Source organism: Buteo buteo, chromosome 5, assembly GCF_964188355.1.
Source record: "Buteo buteo chromosome 5, bButBut1.hap1.1, whole genome shotgun sequence".
NCBI lineage: Eukaryota > Metazoa > Chordata > Aves > Accipitriformes > Accipitridae > Buteo > Buteo buteo.
Genome location: NC_134175.1, coordinates 3,464,427 through 3,477,049, shown reverse-complemented (window position 1 = coordinate 3,477,049; position 12,623 = coordinate 3,464,427). Strand labels below are relative to the sequence as shown.

At 40.5% G+C, this 12,623-nt stretch overlaps 1 protein-coding gene across 2 annotated transcripts in view; it reads right to left on the bottom strand.

Annotated features, from left to right (window-relative positions):
* Positions 1 to 12,623, bottom strand: part of DVL1 (dishevelled segment polarity protein 1) — a 105,359-nt gene that overhangs the window by 39,753 nt on the left and 52,983 nt on the right. For both annotated transcript variants that reach the window (XM_075027238.1, XM_075027239.1), the window contains exons 3-4: positions 10,902 to 11,023; positions 5,776 to 5,888 (exon numbers count right to left, since the gene is read on the bottom strand). In XM_075027238.1, coding sequence (XP_074883339.1) covers positions 5,776 to 5,888; positions 10,902 to 11,023 — 235 coding nt within the window. The remainder of the gene's footprint in view (positions 1 to 5,775; positions 5,889 to 10,901; positions 11,024 to 12,623) is intronic.

The following is a 12,623-nucleotide window of genomic DNA, read 5'->3' as shown; positions in this document are numbered from 1 at the left end:
TGGAAATCCGCAACAGCTCCTCTTCCCAAACTTTTGGGGATCTACAAGCGTGCCCACATTAAGAGCTTCTCCAAGCACAGGTCATTATCTGGCATTTTTCAGCTGGCTGGACAATAGTTAAGTTCGCTCCACAGCAAACTCAGTGTTGAAGCACTAGTGTCGACACTTGACATCTGCAGACTTGTCAGAAACCGAGCAGTAGCTATAAAACATTCTCCAATGCCAAAGAAAACTTGTCCCTTAATTACCTCCCTAATTAGAGCGTCCACAGTCCCCTTTCCCACTCCTCCTCAGGAACTTGACATGGGAGCTTTGTTCTAGACAGCAAGGGGTCCCAAGAACATGTGCCAGGCAGACCTCCCACATTTCTAATTAAGATCCTCACTCTACTTTCACTTAATAAGACTTTGTCAACTTTCCAAAGCAACAAGGACTTTTGTTGATTTAAGAGAGAAAGTGGAGCTCTGACATACTGACAGCTCAGCTCTTTCAGATTAATTTTATACAAAGCTTATGCCAGGAATAGATTTGCTACTAATTAGTGTGAAAGGTGATCAGGAAAAGACATATTCCCCAATTCATACAAAAGTCTCTTTGAATACAAAGCCTCTCAAAAAAAAAATTTTTTTTTTAATTTCTCTGCATATGTAGCTTCCACAATATAACCATCATTATACCTTAAAATACATACACACACAGAGAAGGTACCTTTGTCCACGCTTACCTCACAGGGCTCATCTTTCTCAGCTAGTTCACTTTATTAACCTCACTGAGAATACAACAGCAGTATCAGAGCAAAACCTCTTTCTACTTGCACTCTTGGTGTGAAACCTCATGCTTAACGCGTGAGAATAATACAGCAAATTTAAACTTAGGCAACTCCCTGGAGAAAAATTACATCTCTACTTGTTGTTCCTTCATTGTTCCCCCAGCTTTACTGAGCATCTGTGGATGAGAATTACCATGTGCTTTGCATATATGACATCATACACCATTCTAGTTCCCATTAGCAGAGAATGGTCTACTAAAAATGACTGAAAAGGAACAGAGTAAGATGAAAAACTGGAGACCCTATAAACTGGTGCTCTTGTTACAGGTAACAGGTCTATGCACAAATAACCAAAGCTCCGGCAGAGGAATGACGTAAGTGAAAAGCTTTCCTTAGCCTTGACACGGCTGTAAATGAGGTCCGGGAGAAAAGTCCAGAAAGCAGCTTCTCCTAGCACCTATTAGGCATTCAGTTCAACACAGAATCTTAGCACATACTTTAACTACATAATTGAGGTTGACCAAAATCACTTGGATTTAAGCATACTTCCTGAAAGTTAAGCAGGTGCTTAAGTGACAAAAGGGCCAACAACAAAACCAAGAGCATTCCACAGCTGATGAGGCTGGGAGCAAGCTCTGCTGATGTTGTGTGTTTGGACATCTACAGTAGGTAAGGAAGGAAATGACAGATACATTGATAACTGCCCCTCTGGCTAACCTTCCTCCCATTCTCCATTTAAAAAGGAAGACTCATGCTAGGCAGAATTTGTCCAACTGAGTCACTTCTGCTCCCTGATGTCATCAGCTGTACAGTGCCACCAGAGAAAGTCTTCTAAACATTGGCATAGGACAGATTAAAAACAGTAACAAAGTTCCTCCTCTCTCTTAAGTATAGTATGATCAGGGTGATAATTCTTTAGAAACTACACCCCTTCTCATTTTTCTCCCAATCTCTGGCAGACATTTCACCAATAAAATTATAAATGCACTTTGTTTTCCAGATCAGTTTCTCTTATGATTTTCTTAGTGCTTGTATCTGAAATGTCACATACCTTCAAATGCACATTGATGAATGAAGGAGTTTCATTATGTTCCTCAGCCCATCACATTCTCTTTGTGGGTATATTTTTGAAATCAGAGAAGATATAAGCACAGGAGCATCCACAGCTATTCATTGCCTCTGCACTTAAAATAGCAGCACAGTTTAAGGGAAATGGGTGGAAGAGCTTGCAAATGACCTAGCCTGTGTTGTTGTCAGAGTGAATCCCATCTAGTAAATCACAGCCTCTCTGCAGCAAAATCCTTTTGCATTTTCAATGGAAAGAGGTGTCCCACATCTTTTGGCTGCAGTACGCCATCAATATTTATAATGGCCTCTGTATGTATGTCTATAATTGCCCATTAGCAATTCAGCAGAAATAGTTTTTCTATGATGAGTAATCCTGCAACAATGAAGTAAAGCATACAGGCTAGAATTGTGACCAATCTGCTCATGATAACACACTCTTAATTATCAGCCATCAGAGAATCTGGTTAGTTTACCATCACCTAGACTCTTCAAATCAAAACTGAATGCCTTTGTAAGAAACCTGTTGCAGTTCAAGCACAGGCTGTCAGACTGAACTATCTGACACAGTTTTCCAGTCTCCTGTACAAGCAGGAAACAATTTGTGCAAATTAAAATGGACATTAGGACAGAAATGTCAAAGAAACTTTTAACTCTTTAAGCAGTTCTAATCCTTCTCCCCACCCCCCCGCCAATATCAACAGTAGCTAGAGAGAAAAACTCCCTTTTTCCCATTCCTGTTTTCCCTGCCAGCTTTTGTCTCAGATATTTCCACCATTAGCTTTTCAGGACAAAGCATCTGTCTGTTCTGAGCTCTCCATATAACACTTTGCCCTGCAAGCATTCTGAATAGCTGTCACTGCAAAACAAAGAGGAAACAGGTCGGCAATAAACATTTTTTAATTCATACACTGTCCTCATGCACAGACACACAAAAATGCTTAACCCTTCATCTTCCTGCCAACTCACTCTTACCCCTTTCTCACACCATTACTCCAAATAATTGGTCTGTGCAAGACCTTTTTTTTTTAATTTGAGCATTAAACTAGTCTTTTTATGAATTAAAACCTGTGGTTTAAGAAAGAGAGGGAAGATTATGCTTTAAGGACTCCACCGCTATGTAGAATGACTGGGCAGCACAGATAGGTTCGTGGGTCTAACCCTTAACGAGAAGGAATAAAAGGTTGCCTACAACTAATGGTACCAATATTGCTCGTTACTGAGTATTATTTTAATCTTTCTAAAAGATAAAACTTAAATCCATTTGGGAGATTAAGATGAAATTCTCATCTACTCATGATGGAGCTGTACAGTGGGGGCTGGAGGGCATTTAAGTGAAAACTAGTGGCTAACTTAAAAGGAAGCTTCTGTCATGCTCTGAAAACAGTAGTGGTCCCTAAATGCCAGGCTGACAGGAGAGAGATATTTCTGCACAGCTCACAGTTAGAATTCTGCTTTTCTACTTACATTTACTTTGGGATATTTTCATTTTACCTACATTCTCAACAGATTTTTGTTTTGCTTCCCTTCTCTTCCCTGCCCTGGGTTTTCCCAAGTCAGAACAAGAACCTCATTCTGTTGAACCTCTCAATTCCACAGTGATCAGGGATCAATGGAATAAGCTTGCTTGACCTGTACAGGTTTTAGCTCAATGTGTCTACATCTATGCAGTTCCCAAATGGCTCATTAGCACCTTTTCTCACTTCACCTTTTTTGAAATGAAGGCTATAATACACTGTTCATTTTTTCTTGTGGAATGAGTACTTCTTTCCCCTCGCAGAGTATCCAGGGATATCCTCATTGTCAGGGTGGGTATTCTTTGTCATTCACTTTATACCAATAATGAGCTCAAACAGTTACAAACACTACATGTACATGTCATTGTACAGTTTGGTGAGCTGGCAATACTGTACATATATGTCTTGGCTACTCTGCATAATAATACCTATGGAACAAACCTATGAGTAATGCAGTGCTCCAATGAAGATCCCTCATCCTGCCTCTCTGTGAACTACTAGAGCTGTAATTTTGGTATTATTTAAACAAGTCTCTACAGCACAAGATCAAACACTCTAACTGAATTTCCTTCTTTCTGCAGGGAAAGGAGGATGTACCACTATTTCATAATGACAAGTGAGCACACAGCTGCTGTCCCTGAAATTGCTGTGAACCAGGTGTCACAACCTTGCTGCCCTTCCTCCACCCTTTGTGCCCTTTTTCCTATGACTGTTCCCCCATTTTACATCCAGCTGTGCTCCAGACAAAGAGGACACAAAAACTCAAGAAAAGAATGACTCTGCTAATGTGGGACCATTGTTATGAATAGGCCTTAAAACCCTTCTCCAGGATAAGTGTATTTCACCTCTTTGAATCTTTTTAAGTGGCAGTTCAGGTGCTGAACTGTGCATTTTGGAGACATGCTTTCAACTGAAATTAACATGCTGGTGGTTTTGGTTTTTTAAATAAAATATTATTATGACCACAGAAACACTATGGACATTAAATAATATATTTCATGAGACCAAGATCATACATCAGTTGTCCTCGCTTTATGCACGTTACCAAAACTCACATCTTGCTCATGCGTATAGCCTGCTTCAGGTAGGAGGCCTAAATCGTTTTGAGAACAGGTAATGTTTGCATTACTGAGTGACATGTTCTTGCCTCAGCACAGCTTAGACTGACAGAAGAAGGAGAAAATTTTATCCCATTTCTATCTAAAGGGAAAAGTACGAACTAGTTTCAGACCACCAGAAAGCAGAAACTCCTGTGCTCAAACAATCCCATATGAGCAATCTAGACTATGGTTGTAAACTAGCCATTGAACAACCAGCTCTTTTGCCATGAATGTCCATGGCAAAACATGCATTGGTACTAGTTTAAACTAATGTTAAAAACAAACCACCATTAACATTCTTCCTGTAACAAGTTTTTAACACAACACTATTAGAAGATTCTGCCTCTTTCTGTGATTTCCCAAAGGAATCTGCAGGCAGGATCATGCAAAGACAGCTCTCTGCTCCACCCACTGAGTAACTTTCATTCACTCTGAGTCACTTGCAAGTTGGAAGGGTTAAATGAACAGGAAGACACCAGCTTCTAACCCACAGTATATATATGACTTCTGGTTTTCTAACTGGAGGCAAATACTTTAGTGGGTGGAGCTGTGAATAAAGCCTGTGATGGCATCACTTGGGCCCAAGTATTCCACATTCTGGACTGTTTTAAACTCAATGGGTGGCACCTATTAATTCTTAATTAAGCCTGGAAATTCTTGTCTGGCAACAAATGAAAAAAGCAAGCTTACTTTGATGTACAGACTAGAGGCAAGAGATGAAGTTCTGTAGTTTATATGTGTACTTTGGGTGTATTTATGTATAAAAGAAGATCTTCAGAGCCAATGTGCTGTAGTTATACCAGCATAAAACACTACCGCTGATCCAAGCCTAGAGAAATCAACAGAAATTATTTCAGAGGATTTTGGCTCAGATCTTGCAACGTTAAAATACTAAGACCCTTAAACTGTCTACACTGCTAGCTCCCAACGCATTGTACAGATAACATGTTCTACCTTTAAATGAGCAAACTTGAATAATGGAGGCAGCCTAGCCATGACAGTATGGAGCTCAGCATTGGGTGGTGTTATTCCTCTCCGAGCTAATCATCTAATACTACAGAAAGTTCTGTATATTGTCAAAAAACAATCTCTCTGACACTTTACTGTAGGTTGTCCAGACCTCTTAGAAAATGCTGAGCTTCAAAGAGTTTCAAAGCAATTATCAAATTATTCCATTAAAATAATAATAGTCCCTGAAAGCACACAAGAATGCAGACACGTTTCTCTTCTGCGGTATTCACATAAGTGTAGCTGTTGCTCTGAAAGATTATCAGAAGAATTGTTCTTTCTAAATGAAAAAGGGGAAAAATGAAATAGGACTCACCATCCTCATGCCCTTCTCTATTTCTCCGTCGATGTCTGTCTCGCCGGTGGCTAATAACTGACTCTGTTCCTGTTTCATTGTCCAGGCCATCCCGGCTGCTGGCAGCATTTGGGCTGTTAGAGAACAAATAGGAACAAACAGTGGAGTCATCTCTTTTTTTCTTTTTGATAAAAGCAGTTGTAGTCATGAGCATGTTGGTTTAGAAACCAGAAAACTACTATGCATATTAGCTGCAGTCTTGCTGCAGCACCACAAGCTTCCTCAGATTGCTCTGCTCACCCCAAAACTACCTGAAGGGTGAAAAGACAGTTTCAATATCAATGCCCTGAGACACAGCGCTATTCACACAAGTAGTATCATCATGCCATTGAAAAAGCTGCCACAAGACTGTTGTATGAAACTTCCATAGGAAAAAAGCCTACCGGTGGGCTAAGAAAAGGGATCATTTTAGCATGCAGCAAGACGACAACTAACTACAAGACAGCTTTAGCTGCTAACACACTTGCAAAGGAAATGGGATTTCAGCACAGTTCCATTATGATAGCTTTAATACCACAAATATGCAGCATACCTGCCTAACACAAGAACAAACAGATAACACTGGTTTTTGGAAGAACAAAACTTGTTGACCCTAACACTCATCTCGGCTTCCAAAACACCCCAAGTTCCTGTGCATCTCTCAAACCCTCCCATGCTCATTCTGAAGATCACAGATCTGAGAAATCTATACATGTATGAGCTCCTCTAGTAATGCCAACAGATGACATGCTCTATCAAGGGCTTATTCTCAAGCCTGTGAATTCAGTTGCCTTTTCTACAATATCCCAATACATAAATATATTTTTTTAAACCAAACCCAGTGTTTCAGCTCACTTCCTTAAGTGCTTGTTCACCCTGAACAGGTTTGTTTTCCTGACAATAACCCAAGGTAGATATGCGGCATGCTGACAGCCAAAGGGCAGAAGCTATAGCTCGCTGTGGCCACTTTTAATATAGAGTGCTGACCTTGAAGGTTGAAGTCTTCCCAGTCACAGCAAAGCTCAAAATAATTAAGTGCATGTCTGTGAAATGTACAAATAGACCCCAGGTCCTTTCCCCATGTTCTCAACTGTTTGAAAGCTACACTGATATACCAGCACAATATTAATCTAGTAAGCCCCAGTGAAGGACCGTTATGAGCAAGTGAGCTTTGGGCAAAAATCAGAAAGATCTTGATGATGATCTCCGCGGCCAGATTTCTTCCACTCTGCTTTTGTGAGGGCTCTGCTGAGAGTCACTTTCTCACTACTACAATTAACCAGAACAAAAGGTTTCAAAGAGGCAGTAGAGAATTTGTTCCCATGGTTTAGGGCTGCTTTCTGGGATGAATCTAAACAAACAGCAGTGACAGCTCTATACTCTTGAACTTCCAAGCACTGAGAAAAGGCCATTTCTCAGTTCACATAAACCAGGCTGGCTTTCACTTCTAATTCCAATAGACAAGTCAAGTCAGCTAACGAAGAGCAGTGACTGTAATACAGAACACTGAATATGTAAGACTGCTTATTTGCAACCATCTGTTTCAAGATCTCTGCTGAGGAAAAGAAAACAGTCATATTAAAGCAGAGTTGGCTGGAGCAAAGAGGAAGATGGAGATGCTCTTTTTTCCCCTGCTGAACAGAACTAGCGTAGCTATTTATTTTTCCCCTCAGGCTCAATCTGTTTTATGTATCTCTGCTATTCTTGCATTTAATAAGCTACCTTGAAGCGCTCACGTGGAAGGAAATAAGAAAAGCCTCTTGGATTGCTGGCAAAGGCCACAGCTCATTTTAACGGACTAAATTGTGGAAACTGATCTAAAGCTCCTGAAAATACAATAGCACGTGATCTGACGTGGGCTAATGCTCTCCTGTGAAAGATTTCCCTTAGAAAGTTACTGGTCATACTCTTCCTCTGTGTCCCATAAATACCACCCATTTAAAAAGCAGTCCCAATTCACATCTGCCCTTTGTACCTGTTATTTATGCCTGACGTCCTACTTATGCACACAGAGTGTATAATGGCCATCATTATACTTACACCAATGCATCAGAGTCATTAATTTATTTCTCCTAGAATTCCACGAGGCTGGAGTACACTGCCATGAACATTTCGCACAGGGAATTAAAACTACCAACAATCTAACCAGCTGGTCCCACAGACTTCTGTGGAAGCTGGACCCAGAACTGGCATATGTGTAAGCACATCTCTATAGTGTTACATTTAAGAGGACTGCTGAAAAGCTTTCTGCACGCCCACACACTTTCTCTGCATTAATGAAATGTACTGACATGCCCACCACACAAATTAGGAAATCGAGGTTGTTATTCAAGAAAACATTTGACTACACATTTTAAGCCCTAATGAAGCTACCAAAATCCGAGTATGTATTTAAGTGTGGTCACAAGTACGTTTGTATTTCTTGTTTCAGTCTAGTACGACTGAAAAGGGAAAGAGGGTGACAGTTTCCTAAAGTCACCCTGTGAGGCTCTCGGACATCTCAGCACCACCATCTAGTGACTACTGCTGATACTTTCCACTACCAAATCTCTTCCTAGGCTAAACCCGTCTACAAAAGGTGGTTTACACCCTAACGAAGGGTGCAAAAGGAAGCTCACAGCTGGCTTGTTTCCTCCCTCATTGCTGAGCCAATTAAATTCAATTCAATTTTCAGTGCACATACCCAAGAGCTGTGTAAGAAAGGTAGCTCAGAGGTCACTATTCTCAACTCAGTCATGCACCTCCACCACTAAATCAGGAGCAGCCTCACCCATTCAGATGAACATGGATTTGGCAACCACTAAACAGAAGCAGTGGAGCATGAAATACAGGATGAACTTCAGAACCCTCATCAGGAAGGGAAAAGTCAATTTTCTTTGGATCTAATCAATGACAAATCAATGCTGTCAGGCAGCTAGTTGAGATTACCACTTCACCTCTGGTAAGGATCTCATTCCCTTGCATGATATTGCCTGCTGACCCGTCTGCTTCATCTATCTCTTGTATACTTTGTTGTCCAGCAACATTTCTGTTTGTACAATTATACACCACCTAGCTCAGTTTGGGCTTCTTGCATAAATAAGGCCCCAATCAACACTGAAGAAGGAAGACAGGAGATGACAGATCTCTGATAGTTTGAATAGCATTTAAAAAAACCTCAGGAATTTATGAACCAAGAAGGTAAGTCACACTTACAGAAGGGGAGGTAAACACGAGTATACAGTAATACTGAAGTTACAGTTATGAAAGTTACAGGATTGCGCTACTGATCTCTTAAACGGAAATACTATTCAAGGAGACAGTATGCAGAAAGGGCACTGAACACACTATTGCGCAGAATCACCATGCCAAAATCCCAAGAAACATAATTTTCAAAAATTTCTGGAGAATTTTAAGTGATCAGAAGAGTACTACAGTCATGGTTCAAGTTCTGGAAGCCACGCTTTACAATGAAAAACTTGAGCAGCTCAACTTATTTAGTTTATCCAAGAGAAACAAATAATTTCAAAATACAGTGAACTCTCTATCGCTTGGAATCTTTGAACCTAGAGTGGGTGTGTTAAAATGAAATTCTAATAGTGAAACAGAATTAAGGGCTTCATTGAGAATAACTGAGTGAAATACTCTGCCCTGTGTTACGGAAATAAACTTAGGTCATCATTAGGCTCTTTTCTGAATTGAAAAAATAAAACACAATAGCAAAAAACACTGCAAAAATTAAGACATTCAATTGTGAAGAGAAAAACCAAAAAAGGCATTAAGGGAGAACAAGTTTTAGTCCAGAAGACCTCCCCACAAGCCAGATTCTCCACTGCAGTTTAAAGCATGAAAGCAAAAAGGGGTAGGGGAGAGAGAAAGAAGGAAGCTGATTTATCTAGGAATGAGAACACAAGCCAGAAAGCACAACCTCCCGTGTTGCTACCCCTGCCTCAGCATGACCTGTGTAAGTTACTTCACCCCTTTGAGGATTCCCACATTTGCTCTGTAATATGAAGATACCACCAGTTGCAGCCCTGTGCTGACTGACAGCATGAAGATACAGACAAGATTTTTAAAATACTATGGAAGACAGCAGGTGCATCAGCAGAGCACAGCTTGAATTTCATCGGTCTGAGTACCTACAGTTATTAGCAGCGAGTGGTTCCACAAACACAGACTTGTGCCTAGCTCACAGTGTATTTTTTTAAATAAAGTTTGATCTTGCAGCTATTACATGTAGGAACAGGTCAGAAAGACAAAGAACTAGTTATATTTGCAGGCCATGTGACTGCACTCATAAGGCCTCTCCCCGTCAACATAAAGCAATTCACGAACGCACGAGGGCAGTAAAGCCCTTGCAAGACACACAGCGTCACGCAGGGTTAGTATTTCCCAAGATTTCTTGTCCCCTCTAGAAGGCATTTATCTGTAAAAGACTCATACACAACACGAAGAGCTCTTCCAGGCAATAGGTATCCCAGAAAGCAATGGAAACGCGTGACACCCGGCAAACAAGACCACATTTCCTTCTCTGAACATATACTAAGATCACAGCTAGAACCAGGTCCTGCTTTAAATCCTCCTTGTGTAAATTCAGAGGGCCTCCCTGAAAATGAAGGTAATGTAAGGATATACATTGGCTATGCACACGTAACAGGAAATAACAAGGATACCATTAAATCAGATGACTCCCAGTCTGGCTATACGCAGTTCATGCTACTAGCCTCTGTATGGACATGGAGGAGGCATTATTCCTTATGCAAATTTTTGCTCTTGCTATCAGTGTTCTGCTGGCTCTGCATACTACATATTTATACATAACAGAGTAATAAAAAGTTGTCATCCATACACTACGAAAAGCATTTTGGGCTCCCTCGCTACTTAACTCTTCCACAGTGGTTTTCAAAATGAGACATACAGGATATATATTTAATTCTAACAATGATAGGGGGTTTTTATTCCCATCCCCCTTTTAATTCCTCTGTTCTAATAAGTATATTATTTTTCTAACAATAACAATAAATAGCTGGTTTGCAGCAGCAGGGAGAAATGTGGGGAAGAAACAGACAGGAATAGCATTTTTTGGTTAAAAAAAAAAAAACAAACAAAAAACGACAGCTTGCTCTTACTGGAATGATGGAGGCCGGGAGTCTCCAATGCCGCCTGTTCTCTCAATGGGTGGTGGGAGATCTGTGTGGCTCTCGGTGCACTGGGAGCCTGTGTCAGAGTGGGAGCTTTCAGCCAGGACCAGCTGTGAACAGAAAGAAGAGAATTACATACCCTTGTACAGGTTTCTCCACTCTGACATAAGGTGTTCAGCCACTGCTTTGCTAAATATTCTGTGAGATCTAAGGGAAACTAGAGGAAAGGAAGTGCTTAGTGTCTAGTTGCATGGATTCCTGCCAAACTTTCATAAAATCAGGTTACATTCATTTTCAACATGAAAGCATCATCAGCTAGGATATGCACAAAATTCCTGCAAGCACCACAAAATTTTTCTCATCTCAGAACAAACAAGTACACCAGGCAGGGAGAGCACTTTTTTCCTCTGACTTGTCATTACAGCATTCTCTGAGTTGCCTAAGCATGCAAGTTGTCAGCATTCCTTGCAAAATGCACGCACATTGTAAGACTGCACTCTCAGTCTGGTTTTGCCATGACAAAAATAAAAAGCAAAAGCTGAAACTTGACAGTATGACAGCCCAAACACAGTATAACTTCTTACACAAAGACCTTCAAAACTCCTGAAAATTCACAATATGGTCTGGACCAATCACCAAATCTCAGAGTTGCCACCTTCTCTATTAAGAGTCTGAACTAAACCAATATCCACCAAATCTCAACAGCTATATACTTTCAGAGGAGGACCAGACTCCTGATGCTCATCATACTTGTATCTCTTGTGCCCATTTTGTCTCTTAAGGCAGAGCAGCAGATAGAAAAAGTCATTTCCCAGTCATGCCATGAAAACCAGGATATGCAGTGTGCACTCTTCTATAAATTCATAACGACCTGAAAACTTTTATAATACTACACTGTTGTAACTATCACCTTCAAAACTCCTCTGACACTGACATTTACATTCATGGAAGCTGAAGGTGCCTGGCAACCTGTCAACCAGGGTAGAAGGAAAGGCTGCAGAGCACCCAACACACAGCACTCCCACGGAAATAGGTAATCGAAGATATGCTGCAACAATCTATCTTCTCATTACAAACACCAAGCATCTATATACAGCCTAGTGTGTTTGGGAATTATTATATATTCCAGTCCCATTACAAGGCAGGGTGTAAATTCTTCATATAACAACTAATGCCAGCACATATTATTTCTATTTCCTATCAACATCCTCAATCATTAGTAGGGATGCGCCCTGGATAATGGATCACAGGCGTGGTCATGGCACACAAAAGGCTTACTATACTCAACCTTACTTCCAATAAATTCAGGACAGAAAGACCATCTCCATTCAGTATGCCTAGTATGACATCTTTAATCAGCAGATAAACAGACAAAAGAAAGAAGAAGGAGTCTCTCTTCCTATCCCCACCCTCCTGGTTTGTAGCTCATTGTAATATACTGATTGACAGAGGCTCTTCCATTTAACTAAGATCTGATTCTATCCACTTATCTACCAGGCTAGTATCTAATTTTCTGTATTAGAGAAAAAACAAACAAACAAACAAAAAAAACAAGACAGTGATGCTTTGTGTTAAAGGATCCTTTTGTACAAACCTAGGTGAAACCGTTCTTCCACATTAATTTTTTCTTTAATCTTACTAGTGCTGGAAAAAGCTCCTGGCTGAAGCGTACAGCCAGGAACCAGACAGAGAGGGTCCCTTCTTTACCAA